At 46.0% G+C, this 25880-nt stretch overlaps 1 protein-coding gene, 19 non-coding genes and 1 pseudogene across 20 annotated transcripts; 12 read left to right on the top strand and 9 right to left on the bottom strand.

The window, feature by feature from the left end:
• Positions 1–473: 473 nt before the first annotated feature.
• Positions 474–637, top strand: LOC133981201 (U1 spliceosomal RNA). The gene has a single exon (XR_009925266.1). It is a non-coding gene; the product is annotated as a U1 spliceosomal RNA (small nuclear RNA).
• A 649-nt stretch (positions 638–1286) lies between these two features.
• LOC133981229 (U2 spliceosomal RNA) lies at positions 1287–1477 on the top strand. Its single transcript, XR_009925292.1, has one exon. It is a non-coding gene; the product is annotated as a U2 spliceosomal RNA (small nuclear RNA).
• Positions 1478–2080: 603 nt separating this feature from the next.
• Positions 2081–2187, bottom strand: LOC133981156 (U6 spliceosomal RNA). Its single transcript, XR_009925224.1, has one exon. It is a non-coding gene; the product is annotated as a U6 spliceosomal RNA (small nuclear RNA).
• Positions 2188–2932: 745 nt separating this feature from the next.
• On the bottom strand, positions 2933–3039 carry LOC133981155 (U6 spliceosomal RNA). The gene has a single exon (XR_009925223.1). It is a non-coding gene; the product is annotated as a U6 spliceosomal RNA (small nuclear RNA).
• Positions 3040–3865: 826 nt separating this feature from the next.
• On the top strand, positions 3866–4029 carry LOC133981200 (U1 spliceosomal RNA). Its single transcript, XR_009925265.1, has one exon. It is a non-coding gene; the product is annotated as a U1 spliceosomal RNA (small nuclear RNA).
• A 649-nt stretch (positions 4030–4678) lies between these two features.
• LOC133981227 (U2 spliceosomal RNA) lies at positions 4679–4869 on the top strand. Its single transcript, XR_009925290.1, has one exon. It is a non-coding gene; the product is annotated as a U2 spliceosomal RNA (small nuclear RNA).
• Positions 4870–5472: 603 nt separating this feature from the next.
• Positions 5473–5579, bottom strand: LOC133981154 (U6 spliceosomal RNA). Its single transcript, XR_009925222.1, has one exon. It is a non-coding gene; the product is annotated as a U6 spliceosomal RNA (small nuclear RNA).
• A 745-nt stretch (positions 5580–6324) lies between these two features.
• Positions 6325–6431, bottom strand: LOC133981153 (U6 spliceosomal RNA). Its single transcript, XR_009925221.1, has one exon. It is a non-coding gene; the product is annotated as a U6 spliceosomal RNA (small nuclear RNA).
• Positions 6432–7257: 826 nt separating this feature from the next.
• On the top strand, positions 7258–7421 carry LOC133981199 (U1 spliceosomal RNA). The gene has a single exon (XR_009925264.1). It is a non-coding gene; the product is annotated as a U1 spliceosomal RNA (small nuclear RNA).
• Positions 7422–8070: 649 nt separating this feature from the next.
• LOC133981226 (U2 spliceosomal RNA) lies at positions 8071–8261 on the top strand. Its single transcript, XR_009925289.1, has one exon. It is a non-coding gene; the product is annotated as a U2 spliceosomal RNA (small nuclear RNA).
• Positions 8262–8864: 603 nt separating this feature from the next.
• On the bottom strand, positions 8865–8971 carry LOC133981152 (U6 spliceosomal RNA). The gene has a single exon (XR_009925220.1). It is a non-coding gene; the product is annotated as a U6 spliceosomal RNA (small nuclear RNA).
• Positions 8972–9716: 745 nt separating this feature from the next.
• On the bottom strand, positions 9717–9823 carry LOC133981151 (U6 spliceosomal RNA). The gene has a single exon (XR_009925219.1). It is a non-coding gene; the product is annotated as a U6 spliceosomal RNA (small nuclear RNA).
• An 826-nt stretch (positions 9824–10649) lies between these two features.
• LOC133981198 (U1 spliceosomal RNA) lies at positions 10650–10813 on the top strand. The gene has a single exon (XR_009925263.1). It is a non-coding gene; the product is annotated as a U1 spliceosomal RNA (small nuclear RNA).
• A 649-nt stretch (positions 10814–11462) lies between these two features.
• On the top strand, positions 11463–11653 carry LOC133981224 (U2 spliceosomal RNA). The gene has a single exon (XR_009925288.1). It is a non-coding gene; the product is annotated as a U2 spliceosomal RNA (small nuclear RNA).
• Positions 11654–12256: 603 nt separating this feature from the next.
• On the bottom strand, positions 12257–12363 carry LOC133981150 (U6 spliceosomal RNA). Its single transcript, XR_009925218.1, has one exon. It is a non-coding gene; the product is annotated as a U6 spliceosomal RNA (small nuclear RNA).
• Positions 12364–13189: 826 nt separating this feature from the next.
• LOC133981197 (U1 spliceosomal RNA) lies at positions 13190–13353 on the top strand. The gene has a single exon (XR_009925262.1). It is a non-coding gene; the product is annotated as a U1 spliceosomal RNA (small nuclear RNA).
• Positions 13354–14002: 649 nt separating this feature from the next.
• On the top strand, positions 14003–14193 carry LOC133981223 (U2 spliceosomal RNA). The gene has a single exon (XR_009925287.1). It is a non-coding gene; the product is annotated as a U2 spliceosomal RNA (small nuclear RNA).
• Positions 14194–14796: 603 nt separating this feature from the next.
• LOC133981149 (U6 spliceosomal RNA) lies at positions 14797–14903 on the bottom strand. Its single transcript, XR_009925217.1, has one exon. It is a non-coding gene; the product is annotated as a U6 spliceosomal RNA (small nuclear RNA).
• A 745-nt stretch (positions 14904–15648) lies between these two features.
• On the bottom strand, positions 15649–15755 carry LOC133981148 (U6 spliceosomal RNA). Its single transcript, XR_009925216.1, has one exon. It is a non-coding gene; the product is annotated as a U6 spliceosomal RNA (small nuclear RNA).
• A 3154-nt stretch (positions 15756–18909) lies between these two features.
• Positions 18910–22054, top strand: LOC133980811 (uncharacterized). Its single transcript, XM_062419617.1, has 6 exons — positions 18910–19042; positions 19384–19477; positions 20276–20620; positions 20740–20920; positions 21099–21220; positions 21723–22054. Exons 1-6 carry the CDS (start codon positions 18978–18980, stop codon positions 22035–22037), a joined length of 1122 nt encoding a protein of 373 aa, XP_062275601.1. The 5' UTR covers positions 18910–18977; the 3' UTR covers positions 22038–22054.
• A 3342-nt stretch (positions 22055–25396) lies between these two features.
• LOC133981143 (U5 spliceosomal RNA) lies at positions 25397–25500 on the top strand (annotated as a pseudogene).
• Positions 25501–25880: the final 380 nt, after the last annotated feature.

Here is a 25880-nt window from a genome sequence, read left to right as displayed (position 1 = left end):
TTGCCGCTCTCCTTGAGAGAGACAACCTGCCGTCTGCTGTGACTCAATGGGGGGAAAAGTGCAGCGTACAATGCAGCGTGACACAGAGTGAGATTTGCACCTTGGATTGGCAGACAAAGAGGGAAAGGGTTGCCAAACCCGCCGACCCGATTGGCTGCCAGAGAAGGGCAACGGCAATGGTCGGACGTCCACCAACTGCTCAGCCTGTCAATTTTATTTGCGTATCACAGAATTGCCTATGGGGGCATAAGAGGTTGGGCATGAAGGACAAATGAGGCCTCGGGCAAGAAAGACAAATTTAGTATAAAACGTCTCCTTGTGTGTTGAATCCGTGCAGATCCACCTTCTTATGTACAGTCTATGAGATCCCACAGCCTCATACAGCGTGTAGTTTGGGTGATGTGTGGATGGCCCACCATCAGTCGACGTGCTGTGTCTGTGAAAGAAACACCCGGCTCGGATCTGTACAACTCATACTTACCTGGCAAGGGAGATACCATGATCAAGAAGGTGGTTCACCCAGGGCGAGGCTCAACCATTGCACTCCGGCTGTGCTGACCTCTGCGAATTCCCCAAATGTGGGAATCTCGATTGCATAATTTCTGGTAGTGGGGGACTGCGTTCGCGCTCTCCCCTGATAAAACTGTTGAAAGAAAACCAAGTCGAAACCCAGCAGTGTCTGACGAGAACTGGTGTTCAGGTGTCGTAATCTGATACAGAAGACCTGAGTAGGTGGAAACAGCTTTTTAACCTCTGAAGCCCAACAGCGCCCCCAATACACGAAAAACGTGTCAGGGCAGTGAAACGAGCACGAATATAGTCATATTGACACGCCGTGTTGTTCAGAAGAAGCTCAGCTATCGAGCTGACGAGATGGCACAGGGATACCCCCTGCTTTCTAGTTTGTCCTTTTTAGTTGGCAAATCCATGTTTTCTACTGTTAAATGACAAAGAAATATTTGGATATATTTGGAAATTGTTGTTCATTCTGTAATGCAGTGGGGTGCCGTTCGCTGTTTTCTCTGCTAGATGGAGCTGCAACTCTGTTAGTTAACACATCGTTAAAAACATGTTCTCCTCCACTAGAGATCAGACTCTAATGTGACTTCCAGTTTATTCCCCCTGTTACATTTGAGACTGGTGTGTGTATTAAAGTATATTTAATCACATTTTTTCAAATTTTAAATAAGTTAAATCCGTCTTTGACTCGCATTGGACTCTGTGAAACCGCGAGTGAGACTGGCGCTGCAGAGGATCACTACTGTAACTCCGACCCATCGTCAGTTATCGCTTCTCGGCCTTTTGGCTAAGATCAAGTGTAGTATCTGTTCTTATCAGTTTAATATCTGATACGTCCCCTACCCGGGGACCATATATTAAATTGCTTTTTGGAACAGGGAGATGGAAAAGGGGCTTGCTCCGTCCACTCCACGCATCGACCTGGTATTGCAGTACCTCCGGGAACGGTGCACCCCTCCTCTCTGTGTTTAATATGAAAACATTTAGCTCGTTAGATAAGCGATTTGTCGTTATGTTTAAATAGCTACATTGATATTTTGTTGAGATTTTATACTCTAGCAATGAATGCATATTTATAGTTTTAAAGGCTGCTGGATCGTCTTCAGTCTCTCTAATCCCCTAGGACGAATGGGGGATTAGAGAGACTGAAGACGATCCAGCAGGGGGCATTGCCGCTCTCCTTGAGAGCAGACGGCGGGTTGTCTCTCTCAAGGAGAGCGGCAATGCCCCCTGCTGGATCGTCTTCAGTCTCTCTAATCCCCTAGGACGAATGGGGGATTAGAGAGACTGAAGACGATCCAAGGGGGGGCATTGCCGCTCTCCTTGAGAGCAGACGGCGGGTTTGTCTCTCTCAAGGAGAGCGGCAATGCCCCCCCCTGCTGGATCGTCTTCAGTCTCTCTCTGATCCCCCATTCGTCCTAGGGGATTAGAGAGAGTGAAGACGATCCAGCAGCCTTCAAACACTTGATCTTAGCCAAAAGGCCTAGAAGCGATAACTGAGAATGTTATAACGCCCTACACTCAGGTGTTCCAGAGGAGCAAGGGGCAACACGAGCACGTCAAAATGTGGAAACGCTTCACGATGTTGCGTGTCATCCTTTCGCAGGGGCCATGCTAATCTTCTCTGTATCGATTCCAATTTTTCATATGTACTGCCGTGGCAAGTACACAGGCAGTCAGGTGCTGCTTCCCTTTTACTCCCCCGTGGGAAGAATGCCCCTTGACCGCCGGTGCAGTCCGGAGGGCAGTGGGCAGCACCCTTGCATGAAGCATGAAAAGAGCGAGCGAAGGGGCGGTCATTAATTGCCGACATCAGTGTGTTTTCTATTGCTATGAACTGACTGCTACTTCTTTTTTTGGCAAGTTTATGAAAGACACAAAGTTAGTTAGGCCAAAAATGGCCTCGTGCCAGAGATGGGGGCAGTGCCCAATTTGTCTTGCTTGCCCGAGACCTCATTTTTTCCTTCATGCCCACCCCGAATGGGAGATTAGAGAGACTGAAGACGATCCAGCAGGGGGCATTGCCGCTCTCCTTGAGAGCAGACGGCGGGTTGTCTCTCTCAAGGAGAGCGGCAATGCCCCCTGCTGGATCGTCTTCAGTCTCTCTAATCCCCTAGGACGAATGGGGGATTAGAGAGACTGAAGACGATCCAAGGGGGGGCATTGCCGCTCTCCTTGAGAGCAGACGGCGGGTTTGTCTCTCTCAAGGAGAGCGGCAATGCCCCCCCCTGCTGGATCGTCTTCAGTCTCTCTCTGATCCCCCATTCGTCCTAGGGGATTAGAGAGAGTGAAGACGATCCAGCAGCCTTCAAACACTTGATCTTAGCCAAAAGGCCTAGAAGCGATAACTGAGAATGTTATAACGCCCTACACTCAGGTGTTCCAGAGGAGCAAGGGGCAACACGAGCACGTCAAAATGTGGAAACGCTTCACGATGTTGCGTGTCATCCTTTCGCAGGGGCCATGCTAATCTTCTCTGTATCGATTCCAATTTTTCATATGTACTGCCGTGGCAAGTACACAGGCAGTCAGGTGCTGCTTCCCTTTTACTCCCCCGTGGGAAGAATGCCCCTTGACCGCCGGTGCAGTCCGGAGGGCAGTGGGCAGCACCCTTGCATGAAGCATGAAAAGAGCGAGCGAAGGGGCGGTCATTAATTGCCGACATCAGTGTGTTTTCTATTGCTATGAACTGACTGCTACTTCTTTTTTTGGCAAGTTTATGAAAGACACAAAGTTAGTTAGGCCAAAAATGGCCTCGTGCCAGAGATGGGGGCAGTGCCCAATTTGTCTTGCTTGCCCGAGACCTCATTTTTTCCTTCATGCCCACCCCGAATGGGGGATTAGAGAGACTGAAGACGATCCAGCAGGGGGCATTGCCGCTCTCCTTGAGAGAGACAACCTGCCGTCTGCTGTGACTCAATGGGGGGAAAAGTGCAGCGTACAATGCAGCGTGACACAGAGTGAGATTTGCCCCTTGGATTGGCAGACAAAGAGGGAAAGGGTTGCCAAACCCGCCGACCCGATTGGCTGCCAGAGAAGGGCAACGGCAATGGTCGGACGTCCACCAACTGCTCAGCCTGTCAATTTTATTTGCGTATCACAGAATTGCCTATGGGGGCATAAGAGGTTGGGCATGAAGGACAAATGAGGCCTCGGGCAAGAAAGACAAATTTAGTATAAAACGTCTCCTTGTGTGTTGAATCCGTGCAGATCCACCTTCTTATGTACAGTCTATGAGATCCCACAGCCTCATACAGCGTGTAGTTTGGGTGATGTGTGGATGGCCCACCATCAGTCGACGTGCTGTGTCTGTGAAAGAAACACCCGGCTCGGATCTGTACAACTCATACTTACCTGGCAAGGGAGATACCATGATCAAGAAGGTGGTTCACCCAGGGCGAGGCTCAACCATTGCACTCCGGCTGTGCTGACCTCTGCGAATTCCCCAAATGTGGGAATCTCGATTGCATAATTTCTGGTAGTGGGGGACTGCGTTCGCGCTCTCCCCTGATAAAACTGTTGAAAGAAAACCAAGTCGAAACCCAGCAGTGTCTGACGAGAACTGGTGTTCAGGTGTCGTAATCTGATACAGAAGACCTGAGTAGGTGGAAACAGCTTTTTAACCTCTGAAGCCCAACAGCGCCCCCAATACACGAAAAACGTGTCAGGGCAGTGAAACGAGCACGAATATAGTCATATTGACACGCCGTGTTGTTCAGAAGAAGCTCAGCTATCGAGCTGACGAGATGGCACAGGGATACCCCCTGCTTTCTAGTTTGTCCTTTTTAGTTGGCAAATCCATGTTTTCTACTGTTAAACGACAAAGAAATATTTGGATATATTTGGAAATTGTTGTTCATTCTGTAATGCAGTGGGGTGCCGTTCGCTGTTTTCTCTGCTAGATGGAGCTGCAACTCTGTTAGTTAACACATCGTTAAAAACATGTTCTCCTCCACTAGAGATCAGACTCTAATGTGACTTCCAGTTTATTCCCCCTGTTACATTTGAGACTGGTGTGTGTATTAAAGTATATTTAATCACATTTTTTCAAATTTTAAATAAGTTAAATCCGTCTTTGACTCGCATTGGACTCTGTGAAACCGCGAGTGAGACTGGCGCTGCAGAGGATCACTACTGTAACTCCGACCCATCGTCAGTTATCGCTTCTCGGCCTTTTGGCTAAGATCAAGTGTAGTATCTGTTCTTATCAGTTTAATATCTGATACGTCCCCTACCCGGGGACCATATATTAAATTGCTTTTTGGAACAGGGAGATGGAAAAGGGGCTTGCTCCGTCCACTCCACGCATCGACCTGGTATTGCAGTACCTCCGGGAACGGTGCACCCCTCCTCTCTGTGTTTAATATGAAAACATTTAGCTCGTTAGATAAGCGATTTGTCGTTATGTTTAAATAGCTACATTGATATTTTGTTGAGATTTTATACTCTAGCAATGAATGCATATTTATAGTTTTAAAGGCTGCTGGATCGTCTTCAGTCTCTCTAATCCCCTAGGACGAATGGGGGATTAGAGAGACTGAAGACGATCCAGCAGGGGGCATTGCCGCTCTCCTTGAGAGCAGACGGCGGGTTGTCTCTCTCAAGGAGAGCGGCAATGCCCCCTGCTGGATCGTCTTCAGTCTCTCTAATCCCCTAGGACGAATGGGGGATTAGAGAGACTGAAGACGATCCAAGGGGGGGCATTGCCGCTCTCCTTGAGAGCAGACGGCGGGTTTGTCTCTCTCAAGGAGAGCGGCAATGCCCCCCCCTGCTGGATCGTCTTCAGTCTCTCTCTGATCCCCCATTCGTCCTAGGGGATTAGAGAGAGTGAAGACGATCCAGCAGCCTTCAAACACTTGATCTTAGCCAAAAGGCCTAGAAGCGATAACTGAGAATGTTATAACGCCCTACACTCAGGTGTTCCAGAGGAGCAAGGGGCAACACGAGCACGTCAAAATGTGGAAACGCTTCACGATGTTGCGTGTCATCCTTTCGCAGGGGCCATGCTAATCTTCTCTGTATCGATTCCAATTTTTCATATGTACTGCCGTGGCAAGTACACAGGCAGTCAGGTGCTGCTTCCCTTTTACTCCCCCGTGGGAAGAATGCCCCTTGACCGCCGGTGCAGTCCGGAGGGCAGTGGGCAGCACCCTTGCATGAAGCATGAAAAGAGCGAGCGAAGGGGCGGTCATTAATTGCCGACATCAGTGTGTTTTCTATTGCTATGAACTGACTGCTACTTCTTTTTTTGGCAAGTTTATGAAAGACACAAAGTTAGTTAGGCCAAAAATGGCCTCGTGCCAGAGATGGGGGCAGTGCCCAATTTGTCTTGCTTGCCCGAGACCTCATTTTTTCCTTCATGCCCACCCCGAATGGGAGATTAGAGAGACTGAAGACGATCCAGCAGGGGGCATTGCCGCTCTCCTTGAGAGCAGACGGCGGGTTGTCTCTCTCAAGGAGAGCGGCAATGCCCCCTGCTGGATCGTCTTCAGTCTCTCTAATCCCCTAGGACGAATGGGGGATTAGAGAGACTGAAGACGATCCAAGGGGGGGCATTGCCGCTCTCCTTGAGAGCAGACGGCGGGTTTGTCTCTCTCAAGGAGAGCGGCAATGCCCCCCCCTGCTGGATCGTCTTCAGTCTCTCTCTGATCCCCCATTCGTCCTAGGGGATTAGAGAGAGTGAAGACGATCCAGCAGCCTTCAAACACTTGATCTTAGCCAAAAGGCCTAGAAGCGATAACTGAGAATGTTATAACGCCCTACACTCAGGTGTTCCAGAGGAGCAAGGGGCAACACGAGCACGTCAAAATGTGGAAACGCTTCACGATGTTGCGTGTCATCCTTTCGCAGGGGCCATGCTAATCTTCTCTGTATCGATTCCAATTTTTCATATGTACTGCCGTGGCAAGTACACAGGCAGTCAGGTGCTGCTTCCCTTTTACTCCCCCGTGGGAAGAATGCCCCTTGACCGCCGGTGCAGTCCGGAGGGCAGTGGGCAGCACCCTTGCATGAAGCATGAAAAGAGCGAGCGAAGGGGCGGTCATTAATTGCCGACATCAGTGTGTTTTCTATTGCTATGAACTGACTGCTACTTCTTTTTTTGGCAAGTTTATGAAAGACACAAAGTTAGTTAGGCCAAAAATGGCCTCGTGCCAGAGATGGGGGCAGTGCCCAATTTGTCTTGCTTGCCCGAGACCTCATTTTTTCCTTCATGCCCACCCCGAATGGGGGATTAGAGAGACTGAAGACGATCCAGCAGGGGGCATTGCCGCTCTCCTTGAGAGAGACAACCTGCCGTCTGCTGTGACTCAATGGGGGGAAAAGTGCAGCGTACAATGCAGCGTGACACAGAGTGAGATTTGCACCTTGGATTGGCAGACAAAGAGGGAAAGGGTTGCCAAACCCGCCGACCCGATTGGCTGCCAGAGAAGGGCAACGGCAATGGTCGGACGTCCACCAACTGCTCAGCCTGTCAATTTTATTTGCGTATCACAGAATTGCCTATGGGGGCATAAGAGGTTGGGCATGAAGGACAAATGAGGCCTCGGGCAAGAAAGACAAATTTAGTATAAAACGTCTCCTTGTGTGTTGAATCCGTGCAGATCCACCTTCTTATGTACAGTCTATGAGATCCCACAGCCTCATACAGCGTGTAGTTTGGGTGATGTGTGGATGGCCCACCATCAGTCGACGTGCTGTGTCTGTGAAAGAAACACCCGGCTCGGATCTGTACAACTCATACTTACCTGGCAAGGGAGATACCATGATCAAGAAGGTGGTTCACCCAGGGCGAGGCTCAACCATTGCACTCCGGCTGTGCTGACCTCTGCGAATTCCCCAAATGTGGGAATCTCGATTGCATAATTTCTGGTAGTGGGGGACTGCGTTCGCGCTCTCCCCTGATAAAACTGTTGAAAGAAAACCAAGTCGAAACCCAGCAGTGTCTGACGAGAACTGGTGTTCAGGTGTCGTAATCTGATACAGAAGACCTGAGTAGGTGGAAACAGCTTTTTAACCTCTGAAGCCCAACAGCGCCCCCAATACACGAAAAACGTGTCAGGGCAGTGAAACGAGCACGAATATAGTCATATTGACACGCCGTGTTGTTCAGAAGAAGCTCAGCTATCGAGCTGACGAGATGGCACAGGGATACCCCCTGCTTTCTAGTTTGTCCTTTTTAGTTGGCAAATCCATGTTTTCTACTGTTAAATGACAAAGAAATATTTGGATATATTTGGAAATTGTTGTTCATTCTGTAATGCAGTGGGGTGCCGTTCGCTGTTTTCTCTGCTAGATGGAGCTGCAACTCTGTTAGTTAACACATCGTTAAAAACATGTTCTCCTCCACTAGAGATCAGACTCTAATGTGACTTCCAGTTTATTCCCCCTGTTACATTTGAGACTGGTGTGTGTATTAAAGTATATTTAATCACATTTTTTCAAATTTTAAATAAGTTAAATCCGTCTTTGACTCGCATTGGACTCTGTGAAACCGCGAGTGAGACTGGCGCTGCAGAGGATCACTACTGTAACTCCGACCCATCGTCAGTTATCGCTTCTCGGCCTTTTGGCTAAGATCAAGTGTAGTATCTGTTCTTATCAGTTTAATATCTGATACGTCCCCTACCCGGGGACCATATATTAAATTGCTTTTTGGAACAGGGAGATGGAAAAGGGGCTTGCTCCGTCCACTCCACGCATCGACCTGGTATTGCAGTACCTCCGGGAACGGTGCACCCCTCCTCTCTGTGTTTAATATGAAAACATTTAGCTCGTTAGATAAGCGATTTGTCGTTATGTTTAAATAGCTACATTGATATTTTGTTGAGATTTTATACTCTAGCAATGAATGCATATTTATAGTTTTAAAGGCTGCTGGATCGTCTTCAGTCTCTCTAATCCCCTAGGACGAATGGGGGATTAGAGAGACTGAAGACGATCCAGCAGGGGGCATTGCCGCTCTCCTTGAGAGCAGACGGCGGGTTGTCTCTCTCAAGGAGAGCGGCAATGCCCCCTGCTGGATCGTCTTCAGTCTCTCTAATCCCCTAGGACGAATGGGGGATTAGAGAGACTGAAGACGATCCAAGGGGGGGCATTGCCGCTCTCCTTGAGAGCAGACGGCGGGTTTGTCTCTCTCAAGGAGAGCGGCAATGCCCCCCCCTGCTGGATCGTCTTCAGTCTCTCTCTGATCCCCCATTCGTCCTAGGGGATTAGAGAGAGTGAAGACGATCCAGCAGCCTTCAAACACTTGATCTTAGCCAAAAGGCCTAGAAGCGATAACTGAGAATGTTATAACGCCCTACACTCAGGTGTTCCAGAGGAGCAAGGGGCAACACGAGCACGTCAAAATGTGGAAACGCTTCACGATGTTGCGTGTCATCCTTTCGCAGGGGCCATGCTAATCTTCTCTGTATCGATTCCAATTTTTCATATGTACTGCCGTGGCAAGTACACAGGCAGTCAGGTGCTGCTTCCCTTTTACTCCCCCGTGGGAAGAATGCCCCTTGACCGCCGGTGCAGTCCGGAGGGCAGTGGGCAGCACCCTTGCATGAAGCATGAAAAGAGCGAGCGAAGGGGCGGTCATTAATTGCCGACATCAGTGTGTTTTCTATTGCTATGAACTGACTGCTACTTCTTTTTTTGGCAAGTTTATGAAAGACACAAAGTTAGTTAGGCCAAAAATGGCCTCGTGCCAGAGATGGGGGCAGTGCCCAATTTGTCTTGCTTGCCCGAGACCTCATTTTTTCCTTCATGCCCACCCCGAATGGGAGATTAGAGAGACTGAAGACGATCCAGCAGGGGGCATTGCCGCTCTCCTTGAGAGCAGACGGCGGGTTGTCTCTCTCAAGGAGAGCGGCAATGCCCCCTGCTGGATCGTCTTCAGTCTCTCTAATCCCCTAGGACGAATGGGGGATTAGAGAGACTGAAGACGATCCAAGGGGGGGCATTGCCGCTCTCCTTGAGAGCAGACGGCGGGTTTGTCTCTCTCAAGGAGAGCGGCAATGCCCCCCCCTGCTGGATCGTCTTCAGTCTCTCTCTGATCCCCCATTCGTCCTAGGGGATTAGAGAGAGTGAAGACGATCCAGCAGCCTTCAAACACTTGATCTTAGCCAAAAGGCCTAGAAGCGATAACTGAGAATGTTATAACGCCCTACACTCAGGTGTTCCAGAGGAGCAAGGGGCAACACGAGCACGTCAAAATGTGGAAACGCTTCACGATGTTGCGTGTCATCCTTTCGCAGGGGCCATGCTAATCTTCTCTGTATCGATTCCAATTTTTCATATGTACTGCCGTGGCAAGTACACAGGCAGTCAGGTGCTGCTTCCCTTTTACTCCCCCGTGGGAAGAATGCCCCTTGACCGCCGGTGCAGTCCGGAGGGCAGTGGGCAGCACCCTTGCATGAAGCATGAAAAGAGCGAGCGAAGGGGCGGTCATTAATTGCCGACATCAGTGTGTTTTCTATTGCTATGAACTGACTGCTACTTCTTTTTTTGGCAAGTTTATGAAAGACACAAAGTTAGTTAGGCCAAAAATGGCCTCGTGCCAGAGATGGGGGCAGTGCCCAATTTGTCTTGCTTGCCCGAGACCTCATTTTTTCCTTCATGCCCACCCCGAATGGGGGATTAGAGAGACTGAAGACGATCCAGCAGGGGGCATTGCCGCTCTCCTTGAGAGAGACAACCTGCCGTCTGCTGTGACTCAATGGGGGGAAAAGTGCAGCGTACAATGCAGCGTGACACAGAGTGAGATTTGCACCTTGGATTGGCAGACAAAGAGGGAAAGGGTTGCCAAACCCGCCGACCCGATTGGCTGCCAGAGAAGGGCAACGGCAATGGTCGGACGTCCACCAACTGCTCAGCCTGTCAATTTTATTTGCGTATCACAGAATTGCCTATGGGGGCATAAGAGGTTGGGCATGAAGGACAAATGAGGCCTCGGGCAAGAAAGACAAATTTAGTATAAAACGTCTCCTTGTGTGTTGAATCCGTGCAGATCCACCTTCTTATGTACAGTCTATGAGATCCCACAGCCTCATACAGCGTGTAGTTTGGGTGATGTGTGGATGGCCCACCATCAGTCGACGTGCTGTGTCTGTGAAAGAAACACCCGGCTCGGATCTGTACAACTCATACTTACCTGGCAAGGGAGATACCATGATCAAGAAGGTGGTTCACCCAGGGCGAGGCTCAACCATTGCACTCCGGCTGTGCTGACCTCTGCGAATTCCCCAAATGTGGGAATCTCGATTGCATAATTTCTGGTAGTGGGGGACTGCGTTCGCGCTCTCCCCTGATAAAACTGTTGAAAGAAAACCAAGTCGAAACCCAGCAGTGTCTGACGAGAACTGGTGTTCAGGTGTCGTAATCTGATACAGAAGACCTGAGTAGGTGGAAACAGCTTTTTAACCTCTGAAGCCCAACAGCGCCCCCAATACACGAAAAACGTGTCAGGGCAGTGAAACGAGCACGAATATAGTCATATTGACACGCCGTGTTGTTCAGAAGAAGCTCAGCTATCGAGCTGACGAGATGGCACAGGGATACCCCCTGCTTTCTAGTTTGTCCTTTTTAGTTGGCAAATCCATGTTTTCTACTGTTAAATGACAAAGAAATATTTGGATATATTTGGAAATTGTTGTTCATTCTGTAATGCAGTGGGGTGCCGTTCGCTGTTTTCTCTGCTAGATGGAGCTGCAACTCTGTTAGTTAACACATCGTTAAAAACATGTTCTCCTCCACTAGAGATCAGACTCTAATGTGACTTCCAGTTTATTCCCCCTGTTACATTTGAGACTGGTGTGTGTATTAAAGTATATTTAATCACATTTTTTCAAATTTTAAATAAGTTAAATCCGTCTTTGACTCGCATTGGACTCTGTGAAACCGCGAGTGAGACTGGCGCTGCAGAGGATCACTACTGTAACTCCGACCCATCGTCAGTTATCGCTTCTCGGCCTTTTGGCTAAGATCAAGTGTAGTATCTGTTCTTATCAGTTTAATATCTGATACGTCCCCTACCCGGGGACCATATATTAAATTGCTTTTTGGAACAGGGAGATGGAAAAGGGGCTTGCTCCGTCCACTCCACGCATCGACCTGGTATTGCAGTACCTCCGGGAACGGTGCACCCCTCCTCTCTGTGTTTAATATGAAAACATTTAGCTCGTTAGATAAGCGATTTGTCGTTATGTTTAAATAGCTACATTGATATTTTGTTGAGATTTTATACTCTAGCAATGAATGCATATTTATAGTTTTAAAGGCTGCTGGATCGTCTTCAGTCTCTCTAATCCCCTAGGACGAATGGGGGATTAGAGAGACTGAAGACGATCCAGCAGGGGGCATTGCCGCTCTCCTTGAGAGCAGACGGCGGGTTGTCTCTCTCAAGGAGAGCGGCAATGCCCCCTGCTGGATCGTCTTCAGTCTCTCTAATCCCCTAGGACGAATGGGGGATTAGAGAGACTGAAGACGATCCAAGGGGGGGCATTGCCGCTCTCCTTGAGAGCAGACGGCGGGTTTGTCTCTCTCAAGGAGAGCGGCAATGCCCCCCCCTGCTGGATCGTCTTCAGTCTCTCTCTGATCCCCCATTCGTCCTAGGGGATTAGAGAGAGTGAAGACGATCCAGCAGCCTTCAAACACTTGATCTTAGCCAAAAGGCCTAGAAGCGATAACTGAGAATGTTATAACGCCCTACACTCAGGTGTTCCAGAGGAGCAAGGGGCAACACGAGCACGTCAAAATGTGGAAACGCTTCACGATGTTGCGTGTCATCCTTTCGCAGGGGCCATGCTAATCTTCTCTGTATCGATTCCAATTTTTCATATGTACTGCCGTGGCAAGTACACAGGCAGTCAGGTGCTGCTTCCCTTTTACTCCCCCGTGGGAAGAATGCCCCTTGACCGCCGGTGCAGTCCGGAGGGCAGTGGGCAGCACCCTTGCATGAAGCATGAAAAGAGCGAGCGAAGGGGCGGTCATTAATTGCCGACATCAGTGTGTTTTCTATTGCTATGAACTGACTGCTACTTCTTTTTTTGGCAAGTTTATGAAAGACACAAAGTTAGTTAGGCCAAAAATGGCCTCGTGCCAGAGATGGGGGCAGTGCCCAATTTGTCTTGCTTGCCCGAGACCTCATTTTTTCCTTCATGCCCACCCCGAATGGGGGATTAGAGAGACTGAAGACGATCCAGCAGGGGGCATTGCCGCTCTCCTTGAGAGAGACAACCTGCCGTCTGCTGTGACTCAATGGGGGGAAAAGTGCAGCGTACAATGCAGCGTGACACAGAGTGAGATTTGCACCTTGGATTGGCAGACAAAGAGGGAAAGGGTTGCCAAACCCGCCGACCCGATTGGCTGCCAGAGAAGGGCAACGGCAATGGTCGGACGTCCACCAACTGCTCAGCCTGTCAATTTTATTTGCGTATCACAGAATTGCCTATGGGGGCATAAGAGGTTGGGCATGAAGGACAAATGAGGCCTCGGGCAAGAAAGACAAATTTAGTATAAAACGTCTCCTTGTGTGTTGAATCCGTGCAGATCCACCTTCTTATGTACAGTCTATGAGATCCCACAGCCTCATACAGCGTGTAGTTTGGGTGATGTGTGGATGGCCCACCATCAGTCGACGTGCTGTGTCTGTGAAAGAAACACCCGGCTCGGATCTGTACAACTCATACTTACCTGGCAAGGGAGATACCATGATCAAGAAGGTGGTTCACCCAGGGCGAGGCTCAACCATTGCACTCCGGCTGTGCTGACCTCTGCGAATTCCCCAAATGTGGGAATCTCGATTGCATAATTTCTGGTAGTGGGGGACTGCGTTCGCGCTCTCCCCTGATAAAACTGTTGAAAGAAAACCAAGTCGAAACCCAGCAGTGTCTGACGAGAACTGGTGTTCAGGTGTCGTAATCTGATACAGAAGACCTGAGTAGGTGGAAACAGCTTTTTAACCTCTGAAGCCCAACAGCGCCCCCAATACACGAAAAACGTGTCAGGGCAGTGAAACGAGCACGAATATAGTCATATTGACACGCCGTGTTGTTCAGAAGAAGCTCAGCTATCGAGCTGACGAGATGGCACAGGGATACCCCCTGCTTTCTAGTTTGTCCTTTTTAGTTGGCAAATCCATGTTTTCTACTGTTAAATGACAAAGAAATATTTGGATATATTTGGAAATTGTTGTTCATTCTGTAATGCAGTGGGGTGCCGTTCGCTGTTTTCTCTGCTAGATGGAGCTGCAACTCTGTTAGTTAACACATCGTTAAAAACATGTTCTCCTCCACTAGAGATCAGACTCTAATGTGACTTCCAGTTTATTCCCCCTGTTACATTTGAGACTGGTGTGTGTATTAAAGTATATTTAATCACATTTTTTCAAATTTTAAATAAGTTAAATCCGTCTTTGACTCGCATTGGACTCTGTGAAACCGCGAGTGAGACTGGCGCTGCAGAGGATCACTACTGTAACTCCGACCCATCGTCAGTTATCGCTTCTCGGCCTTTTGGCTAAGATCAAGTGTAGTATCTGTTCTTATCAGTTTAATATCTGATACGTCCCCTACCCGGGGACCATATATTAAATTGCTTTTTGGAACAGGGAGATGGAAAAGGGGCTTGCTCCGTCCACTCCACGCATCGACCTGGTATTGCAGTACCTCCGGGAACGGTGCACCCCTCCTCTCTGTGTTTAATATGAAAACATTTAGCTCGTTAGATAAGCGATTTGTCGTTATGTTTAAATAGCTACATTGATATTTTGTTGAGATTTTATACTCTAGCAATGAATGCATATTTATAGTTTTAAAGGCTGCTGGATCGTCTTCAGTCTCTCTAATCCCCTAGGACGAATGGGGGATTAGAGAGACTGAAGACGATCCAGCAGGGGGCATTGCCGCTCTCCTTGAGAGCAGACGGCGGGTTGTCTCTCTCAAGGAGAGCGGCAATGCCCCCTGCTGGATCGTCTTCAGTCTCTCTAATCCCCTAGGACGAATGGGGGATTAGAGAGACTGAAGACGATCCAAGGGGGGGCATTGCCGCTCTCCTTGAGAGCAGACGGCGGGTTTGTCTCTCTCAAGGAGAGCGGCAATGCCCCCCCCTGCTGGATCGTCTTCAGTCTCTCTCTGATCCCCCATTCGTCCTAGGGGATTAGAGAGAGTGAAGACGATCCAGCAGCCTTCAAACACTTGATCTTAGCCAAAAGGCCTAGAAGCGATAACTGAGAATGTTATAACGCCCTACACTCAGGTGTTCCAGAGGAGCAAGGGGCAACACGAGCACGTCAAAATGTGGAAACGCTTCACGATGTTGCGTGTCATCCTTTCGCAGGGGCCATGCTAATCTTCTCTGTATCGATTCCAATTTTTCATATGTACTGCCGTGGCAAGTACACAGGCAGTCAGGTGCTGCTTCCCTTTTACTCCCCCGTGGGAAGAATGCCCCTTGACCGCCGGTGCAGTCCGGAGGGCAGTGGGCAGCACCCTTGCATGAAGCATGAAAAGAGCGAGCGAAGGGGCGGTCATTAATTGCCGACATCAGTGTGTTTTCTATTGCTATGAACTGACTGCTACTTCTTTTTTTGGCAAGTTTATGAAAGACACAAAGTTAGTTAGGCCAAAAATGGCCTCGTGCCAGAGATGGGGGCAGTGCCCAATTTGTCTTGCTTGCCCGAGACCTCATTTTTTCCTTCATGCCCACCCCGAATGGGAGATTAGAGAGACTGAAGACGATCCAGCAGGGGGCATTGCCGCTCTCCTTGAGAGCAGACGGCGGGTTGTCTCTCTCAAGGAGAGCGGCAATGCCCCCTGCTGGATCGTCTTCAGTCTCTCTAATCCCCTAGGACGAATGGGGGATTAGAGAGACTGAAGACGATCCAAGGGGGGGCATTGCCGCTCTCCTTGAGAGCAGACGGCGGGTTTGTCTCTCTCAAGGAGAGCGGCAATGCCCCCCCCTGCTGGATCGTCTTCAGTCTCTCTCTGATCCCCCATTCGTCCTAGGGGATTAGAGAGAGTGAAGACGATCCAGCAGCCTTCAAACACTTGATCTTAGCCAAAAGGCCTAGAAGCGATAACTGAGAATGTTATAACGCCCTACACTCAGGTGTTCCAGAGGAGCAAGGGGCAACACGAGCACGTCAAAATGTGGAAACGCTTCACGATGTTGCGTGTCATCCTTTCGCAGGGGCCATGCTAATCTTCTCTGTATCGATTCCAATTTTTCATATGTACTGCCGTGGCAAGTACACAGGCAGTCAGGTGCTGCTTCCCTTTTACTCCCCCGTGGGAAGAATGCCCCTTGACCGCCGGTGCAGTCCGGAGGGCAGTGGGCAGCACCCTTGCATGAAGCATGAAAAGAGCGAGCGAAGGGGCGGTCATTAATTGCCGACATCAGTGTGTTTTCTATTGCTATGAACTGACTGCTACTTCTTTTTTTGGCAAGTTTATGAAAGACACAAAGTTAGTTAGGCCAAAAATGGCCTCGTGCCAGAGATGGGGGCAGTGCCCAATTTGTCTTGCTTGCCCGAGACCTCATTTTTTCCTTCATGCCCACCCCGAATGGGGGATTAGAGAGACTGAAGACGATCCAGCAGGGGGCATTGCCGCTCTCCTTGAGAGAGACAACCTGCCGTCTGCTGTGACTCAATGGGGGGAAAAGTGCAGCGTACAATGCAGCGTGACACAGAGTGAGATTTGCACCTTGGATTGGCAGACAAAGAGGGAAAGGGTTGCCAAACCCGCCGACCCGATTGGCTGCCAGAGAAGGGCAACGGCAATGGTCGGACGTCCACCAACTGCTCAGATTTTATTAGTAGCAAGTATTTTAATTTTATATGTTCATCTACAGGTTTACAGAATTCACCAAGTCTAAGAAAGGGACTACTGGACAGGGACAGATCAGCATTGACTCTTTCTTGATGCAGGGAAGAGGAGTGCAAGTATAGCACCACACAGCAAATGCCAGAGAGTTAAAATCCCAGAGTTTTGATGACGAGAGTAGAAATTTTACACTTTGGTGTCAAATGGGCACAAAGTACACTTCTCAGGTTGCACCATAATCTCTCTGTGGTGTTCCTCGATGAATAGTGTTAGTGTAGAGTTATTGTAGTGTTTATTTTACAATGATGGACTCCCACAGAGTCTATTGCTTGATTGAGTCTGCCCCGGCCGCACCGAGAGTTAGGTTTCGATTTCGTCATCAGCTCTCCAAGCCCTCTCATTGGTTGAATCCAGTCACATGCTCTGAGCTCTCCTGGAGTGCAGCAGCAACGGCACTAACCAACGACTGCCAGACAGAGTACAGCTCGCGGGACGCAGGTAAGAAACTATAAAGTGAATAAATAATGCGAAATATCAAGTATTTCAATCCTCAAAAGTAATTTACCGTTAATAACTAAAAACGCTAATGTTTATAGGCAAACACGGTTTCAATTTAGTTTAGCTAACTTGCTATATCAGTTGTAAAGTCACTACAAATGTTTAATTTATCAGAATTAATATTGTGTTTGTAATGTTAGCCACGGTAAAGCAGGTTATTTGACAAAGAAAACACAGAATTGGTTTAAAGTTAGCTAACCCCCCTCCCCTCCCCTCCCCCTCGGTGGCTAGCTACCGAAGCTAACGTTACTTCAAAGCTTCCGACTCCCGCTCGAAATTAGCTGCTAGTGGGTAACTGTGCATGATACACACTTGCTAGCAGAGAAAATGAAATACAGTCCGAGCAAAACGCTGGAGCGTCGTGCCCATACTCAGTCGTCGCCGTCAACGTGAGCCACGAGCCACCATGATGAGAACGGAAGCTTAGCACGTGTCTGAGCAGAGGTCAGCACTGTGGCAGCTCCACACGAGGCTAGCCGTCCTCACCGTGGCAAAGCCCTCCTGGCCCCTGTTGCCAGCGACGGCCGGGTATGGGTCCGACGGTCCAGCGCTTTGCTCGGACTGAATTTCCTTTTCTTAGTTGATAGGTGTGTCTGCCATTTCTCCCGGTTTGACGGCGTCCAGTTGTAGAAAAGAAATAAATCCTGGACAAAGCCTGACTTTGCACTGTGTCCACTGACATTACACTAATTGTATGTTTGTGTTGTAGTTGTGGGAGGTCTGCAGCAATGCTGTTCAAAGTGCAATACAAAGGGAAGAAGAAGTACATCAAACTAAATGGAGCCTCACACTCGGACTTTCTCAAGGAGGGTAAGTTAATGTCTCTGCTTTTTGTAGCCTAAAATATAGGTAGATTGTGTCATTGGGCAATGAACAGCCATTCCTAGCTCCAATAAGAGATATACTTGCAGCTGGCCACAGTAAGGGTTTTAAAGACATATTTTGCTTTAACTTTAATCATTTTTCCTCAGTACCGGAATCAACTCTGGAAACTGCTTTCTTTTCTTTTTGGCATCATGCTAGTCTACAGTGCTGTGGCCCATTAAGATAGAAAAACTAAAAACTGTATTTCCCACTTTGTCCTGTGTATGTGGTAGTAAGATGAACAATAATGCACCCCAAGCTTTATTTAATTTTTTTTTTCTGTATTCAAAGCTAAAATGAAGTTCAGTATACCCACTGAAAAAGATACATATGTGCTGGATGACACTGGAACAGAGGTCGATGAAGAGGTCTTCAGTGACATTCTGGAGGAAAAAACCGACATCCTGTGGACCATTGTTGACACTCTTTCAGTTACTGGTGGTAAGTGGTCATTTGATCAAATTGTACTTTGCAAGGTTACAGTATTATCGTGTAACCATTGAAATGGACTTTACAACACAAAAATTATTGGTTCTCAGCAATATCCTGTTTAAATTTAATTTTTTTTATTTTTCATTGTTTTCAGAACCGATCCATTTACCTATGAAACATGTCAACTGATAAGAATATTGACCTGAGCACTCAGTTACCAACTAGTAGACTATCTGTCATGGACTAAATTGCTTAATATGTGGCCGTATCAACCACAAAAATTGATTGTAGCCTATTACTGGTATTAAAAAACAAAAACAGATGCACAGTTTTACGATCCCATGCTCTCACCTACTCTCAATTGAAACTGTGGGTCAATTGATGAAATCATTAGTAAAACATGATTTTGAAAATGATGTGCTCCCGCTTTTCAGACTCTCCTGCATCTTCATGCACAGACACCTTGTCACTATCATCACGCTCATCAGAGAGTGATACTTTTCTGATGTCTCCAAAAAGACATTACGTTGATGACATCTTTCTGACGTCTCCAAAAAGACCATGCATTGATGATGGCATTCCAAAGTCCCAAAAAAGTCAGCATATTGATGACAGTTCTTCACAGGCCAAAGAGGTGAGTTTTTTGTACATTCTTTTGCCATGTTCTTATTGTGTTTTTGACATCAAAATTTTTTGTTTGGCTTATTTTTATTTGTTTTTAAGCTTGTCAAGAGAGTTCTGGAACAAAAGCCTGGAGGGGAGAAAATACTTAAAGAATATGCAACAAAAGGAGAGATGAAGGATCGAACACGCCGTGAACTTGTCAACATTGTTGTCGCTGATATGTTGGAAAAGTATGGGTAAGTCAAATGCTTCATGGTGCACAACTCAGTCAAGAGTATATTCATAGTATTTGATTGTTCATAAAAAAACAGGTGGTTGTAATCAAATGAGATTATCAGTAAAGGACAACAATGGCCAGTAAACTGTGGCCTTGCATCATATGGCTAAGTAATGCCATGAAAATATCAATATTCTAATCTAAACTAATCATTACCCATCTGCAAGACACACACAGTCTTATCCATGCAACTTGTATATTGTTTAGTAGTTCATTTGAGTTGACATGTCTATGGTCCCCATTGTAAATTGTCATACAGCCTTTTTCCCTGTCAATGCAACCTATCGTTTACCCCCACAGAAGAGCTCCGCCAAAGGACAAAAGAACACAATATGCATTGGGGATTGTGACACTGTTCCCTTCTCTAAAAGATCCCTACTCGAAAATGGGCTATGTGAGTATATATTTTAAAGAGAAGTAAACCAACTTTTCAAATTATAATAATAAAAATATTGTTGTTTCATAGGAGCAATAGAGACAGGTTTTTCTTGTGCAGGCAGCAAGGGGGCAAATTAAAGCAGAAGTAAGTGGTCCGGTCGTTTTCGCTAATGCTGCGTTCCAGGCAGGCTTTTGAAATCGTAAATTACAGCTTCAAGTCACAACTTACGACTTTGTAGCGTTCCAGGCAACCCACTCGTGTTTTTCCGACCTGTTTTACCGGTGAAAGTCACTATAACGGCCACTCGTAACTTCCGACCAGTGAACTCGTACCAGATCGAACTGGTATGACTTCACGGTCGGAAAAATACGAGTTTCCTTGAACGCACCATAACAGTCCTCGTCGCTACGTCACCACATTCACGGCGTTCCTTGGCTGCACACACAGCCCTGCAAGCCGTTCTCTCTCCTCATTGGATAAAAACTGTAGGATACGATAAATGTTTTCTCTTCGGCTCAGAGCAGAGCAGAGGGACTGAGAGACCCGTGTTTCAGTCCAAACACTCTATGTAAGTGATTGCTGTCGGAAGATATAACTATTTAAGACTTATAGTAACACAAATATATCACTTACTTCTGCTTTAACATTCTTGAAAATGACAGTCAATCCAGTACTGTGTTAAGAGCAATATTTTGTTTGTAAATTTTGTTGATAAATGAATAATGTTTTGATGCATTTTCCATCTTATAGTTCCTTTCACTAGGTGTCTAATCATGCTTAAATTTCTTAATTTTTTTTCAACATTGTTTTTAGGAGCATTTCTATGATGCAGATAGCAACGAGGGCTACATTGCCTGGAAGCTCAAAAACACACAGCGAGAACTCAGCGGCGGCAGTAACAGTGGAGTTCGGAGAAGGAGCTCTCAAACTTCAGACAGCAGTGGACCGGAGTTGGAGAGGGAAGTAACTAAAGAGCAACAGCTGGAGGGAGACCAATGCTGCGAGGCCGTATCTCTACTGAAACACAGCACAGACAAAGAACAGATCTTGATAAAAATGAGAGCAACCTTCCAACACAGACAAAAGTTGATCCATGATCCTGAGCGATGCAGCACAGTGCTTACAGTTTTCCCAAGATTCCTTGACACAAAAGGCCTTGTAAGTTCACATGAATTATGTTAATTTCCATCAATAACAGCTTTGTAAAGATGAAAATGGTAACTTCCTTCCATTGCCACCATAATCAAGTACACCTGCACTTGCTTCTTCTCCTTTAGGTTCTACAGGACTTTGAGCTGTTGTTTGGAGCAGAGACTTCATCAAAATTCTTGGAGAAGTGGGGAACACTCCTGAAGGCGAAAGTAATCGAGCAAGCCAAAAACCTCAGTAAGACACCCCAGCTTGACTATCTCATTCAGTCTGCAGACGAGAACCCTGATGAGGATGACGAGGTCCCAGGTAAGTGACATAAATGAATTCCCTGTGTATATCTGCCCACCATTTCAAATGTTGTCTTATTGACTGTGACGTGGTTGTGCTGATAGCACTTTTATTGACAAGAGCCATATGAATGTTTATATTGATTTGTCAGGTGCATCTCATGCTGAAATTAGAGTTTCTCCTCCCCTCTTCTCAGGTTGGGATAGTGACATGGCCTCAATCCTCCTGCTGGTCTACCTCCTGCCACCAAGTGGAAAGAAGGGAGCCGTGAAGATCAGTATCCGGGAAGCTGTGGATCATGTAGTGAAGTTTCATAAGGTTAGTGTATCCAGATTTCCATTTTGAAACGATCCAATATCAACGAGTGGAATCCACACTCCAAAAACAAATGAATGTTTTGACCAATTATCATTTCTCTTGATACAAAGGGACTTTCCCAAATGTATTTTCTCACAGGGAGAGAGAGTCACAAGATGGGGTAGCATGACAACATACTGGATAAAGTAAATTTCAGTCAGCAAATATCTGAATCTAAGAATATAGTTAAGAGGGTTTACTTAATCTGTTGGCAATAAATATAAACACATTTTTATAGTTGCGGTACTTTATAAATAGCAATACATATAAACACATTTTTATAATATTATAAATAGCAATTAACATAAATTCATTTACATCTTTAATTAAAATTTTGATTAATTCTTTCTTTTCTTTTTCCTTTTGAAGTGATTCTTTAACTGTGCTATCAGATTTCTGTCTGACTTATCCATAAAAAAAAATGATGTATAGCGTAGTTATACTTTTGATTGTTATCTTGCAGGCGGGTCGCAGCCTTCAGGAGCACTCTGGTCCAGCCCAGCGGAAGCAGCCCTACATCCTGGCCGTTGGCATGACAAGAAACAACATCCATGAATACTACATTGCAATGGATGGTGAGCTCCTTCCCTGCAAGGCCAAGTCTTCCCTGTCAGCCTTTGATGAACTTTTCAAGACACATTATGTGTTTGGCATCTCCTATGACCAGGCCCTAAACAGCATGTACACATTTGTGCAAACCACCATCTACAATATCGATGTAGGGCTTTCTCATGAAACTCCCAGAGTCAAGGACCTTAGGGCAAAGCTCCTCAACTGAAGTTGTGATGTACAAATGCTTTGTTTGCCAGTCTACTTTTGTCACCATCCAGCAATTGCTTCGTCATCTCAAACTTACACATGCCTTTTTTCCCGGCAAGAAGTTTCATTTGGTGTGTGACCAGAATGGATGTCGTCAGAGATTTTGCACTTTTTCAGGCTTCAGGAAACATCTCCATTCTAAGCATAGTCCTGAAAGTCTAGTTCAAATTGATAATGAATCTGTCACTCCTTCAGTTGTTGTATCTGATCAGCAAACAATGTCAGCTTTAATTTCAGAGCAACCAGTGAATTCTCAAAGCTGTAATGAGACTAGGCAACAACATACCCAAGAAATGTGTGCATCCCTTATTGCAAAACTCCAAAGCTCTGGTGTGGCTACTAATGTCATAACGACTGTTGTTGAAAATATGGAGGAGCTTGTAGAGGAACTGCATTCAAATGTTAAAGATGATGTTGTCAAATTACTCCCAAATGTTGAGGACATTAGAACAAAAGTTGATGATTATTTTGAAAGCCTTGAAAATCCATTTAGCAAACTGAACACTGAGACAAAATGGAAAAAACATTTCAGTGAGAAATGGGGTCTTGTAGAACCTGTTGAGGTCGCTCTAGGGGTGAGGTATGACACCAGAAGGAATCGAACCACTGGCACATACGATCAGGTTCCTGTGACAGACAAATTTGTGTACATTCCTCTATTGGAAACGCTGAAGTTTATATTCAACAACAGGGAGATTTTAAATAATATTTTGCAGCCTTGTGAGAAGACTGGGTTTTATAAAGATTTCTGTGATGGGAGCTATTTTAAAGGTCACTCTCTCTTCTCTAAAAAACCAAACTCTCTCCAAATACAGATATTCTATGATGATTTTGAAGTGGCAAATCCACTAGGATCCAAACATGGTATCCATAAGATTGGAAGTATATACTTTATTTTACGAAATCTGTCTCCAAAGATAAACTCAGCGCTTATGAATATTCATCTTTTGGCACTTTTTCATACAGAGGATGTAAAGAAGTATGGATTTAATGTTATCTTAGAACCCCTTGTACAAGATCTGAAAGTGCTCGAGTGTACAGGAGTTGAAGTTCCTTTCTCTGATGAAGCAGTTTGTGGAACAATTGCACAGGTGACTGGGGACAATTTGGGATTGCACTCACTACTTGGGTATGTAGAATCATTCAGTTCAAACTATTTTTGCCGCTTTTGTCTGGTAGACAAACAAACCTCACAGACAGTTTTCAGTGATGATGATCCAAGAATAACACTCCGCAATAAAGTACTGCATGCTCAGCATTGCAATGACTTGAAAGCAGATCCTACACTGCCATCAACATTTGGAGTGAAGCGAACATGTTTACTCAATGATCTACAGTACTTTGATGTTTCTGATAACTATGCTGTAGACATTATGCATGACATATTGGAAGGAGTTGGGCAGTTTGAGCTAAAGTTGCTTTTTGGTTACCTCTCAGACAACAACATCATATCCAAGACAGATATTTGTAACAGGATATATTCATACAATTATGGCTTTGTTGAGAGAAAAAATCGACCAACCAGAGTAAACTTGGAGCAGACTGGAAATGGAATTGGTCTCAATGCCATTCAGACATTTAGCTTGATCCGGAATGTGCCCTTGATATTTGGAGATGTTGTACAAGAAGGAAATGCACATTGGAGACTCTTGCTGCTTCTGCTGCAAATCATGAACATCATATTTTCTCCTGTCATTACTGATGGTATGACAGTATGTCTGAAGCATCTCATTCTTGAACATCATAAACTTTTCAAAGAGCTCTATTCACATCGCAGATTGATTCCTAAACATCACTTCATGATTCATTACCCCAGATCCATTCGAAAAATAGGTCCAATTCTTCATGTTTGGGCAATGAGGTTCGAAGCCAAACACAGGTTTTTCAAGAACACAATCAAAAATTTCAAAAATATAACAAAGTCATTAGCTAAAAAACATCAGATGGCTGTGGCATACCACTGGGAATCAATGCCATTTAAAAGTATTAACTGTGGTCCAGTAAAAACTGTTCAGCTTAATGCCTTGGCAAATGGTGAAATAATTGCTGAAGAACAGCAGGTTGACTTGGACTGTGAAGTTGATGTGACATCTTGGATCACTTGTTTTGGGACAGAGTATCGCCCAGGCCTTCTGGTTTGTTCAAACATAGAGGAGGATTTCCCAGTATTCAGTCAGATAAAAGACATTGTTGCATTTAATGGAGACTATTTTCTTGTAGCAGAAGATTTTGAGACACTTAGTTTTGCAGAGCATTTTCATTCTTTTCATGTCAGACAGGGTAATCCTGAAAATGTATCCATGCTGAAAGTTGATGATTTGCCCATGTTTAAGCCATTTGATCTGCAGACAACGTATGGTTTTGACAGAGATGATCAGTATGTGGTGCCTGTGCATGTTTTTGTATAAGAAATGTGTCACTGAAGTGGTAAGATGCTTTTTTTTTCACCATGGCTCCATAACTTAAGACATGTTTTATGTCCTAACAAGAGTTGACTGTTCACTTCAACAACATTAAGACAAGATACTTGTTAACAATAATAATAAAGATGTTATATTTTCAAGAAACTTTTGTGTGGACTATACATTCCTGCAGTGTTAATAATTAACCTCAAAGGTGTTGGGTGTACACCAGTCAGAGTACATTCTCACTCTCAGAGTGTTAAATAATCAGCTCTGAAAAGTGCTACAAATTACTTACTTAAGAGTATATCTTTTACTCTCTGGGAGTTCTAGGTTTACACTGCAAGTGTCAAAAAGCACCAAAGTAGTGTCTAAAAGTACCAGTGACAGAGTACAATTGCACACTCAGAGGGTTCAAGTCCAACTCTTTATTTTGAGTATATATTTTACACTGTTGTCAGTGTTCAGTGAACACCGAACTCTTGGACCTATATATACACCGAAACTGGAGTTAAATGTACACTTATAGAGTACAATATACACTGGGAATTTTGCTGTGCAGGGTCACCCTAGGCAGAAGGCCATCACAGAGTCGATAATTAACGACTTCATCATTTCATGCAATCTGCCACTGTCTTTGATTGAAGCCTAGCTTCAGAAACTTTATGTCTGTGGTAGATGAGAGGTATTGTCCAGTCAGCCGGGGCACTGTAACAAGACAACTGAGTGAGCTAGCAGCAGACAAAGAGGCCAAGCTAAAGTTAAAATTAGAGAAAACAGACACAGTGTCTGTAACTGTGGACATTTGGACGGATAGAACCATACAGGGCTTTTTGGGAATCACTGGCCATTTCATGGAGCTACACAATAGCACCCCAAGTCTCCAGTCAGTTCTATGAGCCTGTGAACGATTCGCAGCGCTTTCTCTTCATAAAGTCTTTCGCCTTTTACTAAAGACTTCCGTGGAGAGGAACACGGACGAGTTAAATCTATTTTTGGCAGGTTTGCGGTTTGGCAGAGCCTCGTGTGTTTGTGAAAAGCACAGCTAGCGGGTCGTCTTCAATGGGATGTGTGGCTGCACGGAGGAGACCCTGGGCAGAGCTGCTAAGCAGCGGCCATTCTCCAAGCCTGTTGAAACGGCTGCACCATGCTGAGGTGGAAGTGTCGGCCGGCAGTCATCGCTTCTCTGCGTTTTGGCTAAGATCAAGAGTTGTATCTGTTCTTATCAGATAGTACAACTCGATTCAATCCTAAAGGTGGGAATGGCTTCATCAGGCACTAAGCAGTCGGTGGACAGACCAGCTGGAAAAGTCATGAAGAACACGCTGAGGTTTGAACTAACTGACAAGGATGAAGTTTTCCCTGATAGTGTCTTTTGGAAGATCAGTGCTTTTCAATGC

The sequence above is a fragment of the Scomber scombrus genome, chromosome 5 (genome assembly GCF_963691925.1).
Source record: "Scomber scombrus chromosome 5, fScoSco1.1, whole genome shotgun sequence".
In the NCBI taxonomy this organism is placed as follows: domain Eukaryota; kingdom Metazoa; phylum Chordata; class Actinopteri; order Scombriformes; family Scombridae; genus Scomber; species Scomber scombrus.
This window is presented reverse-complemented; position numbering and strand designations above follow the sequence as displayed.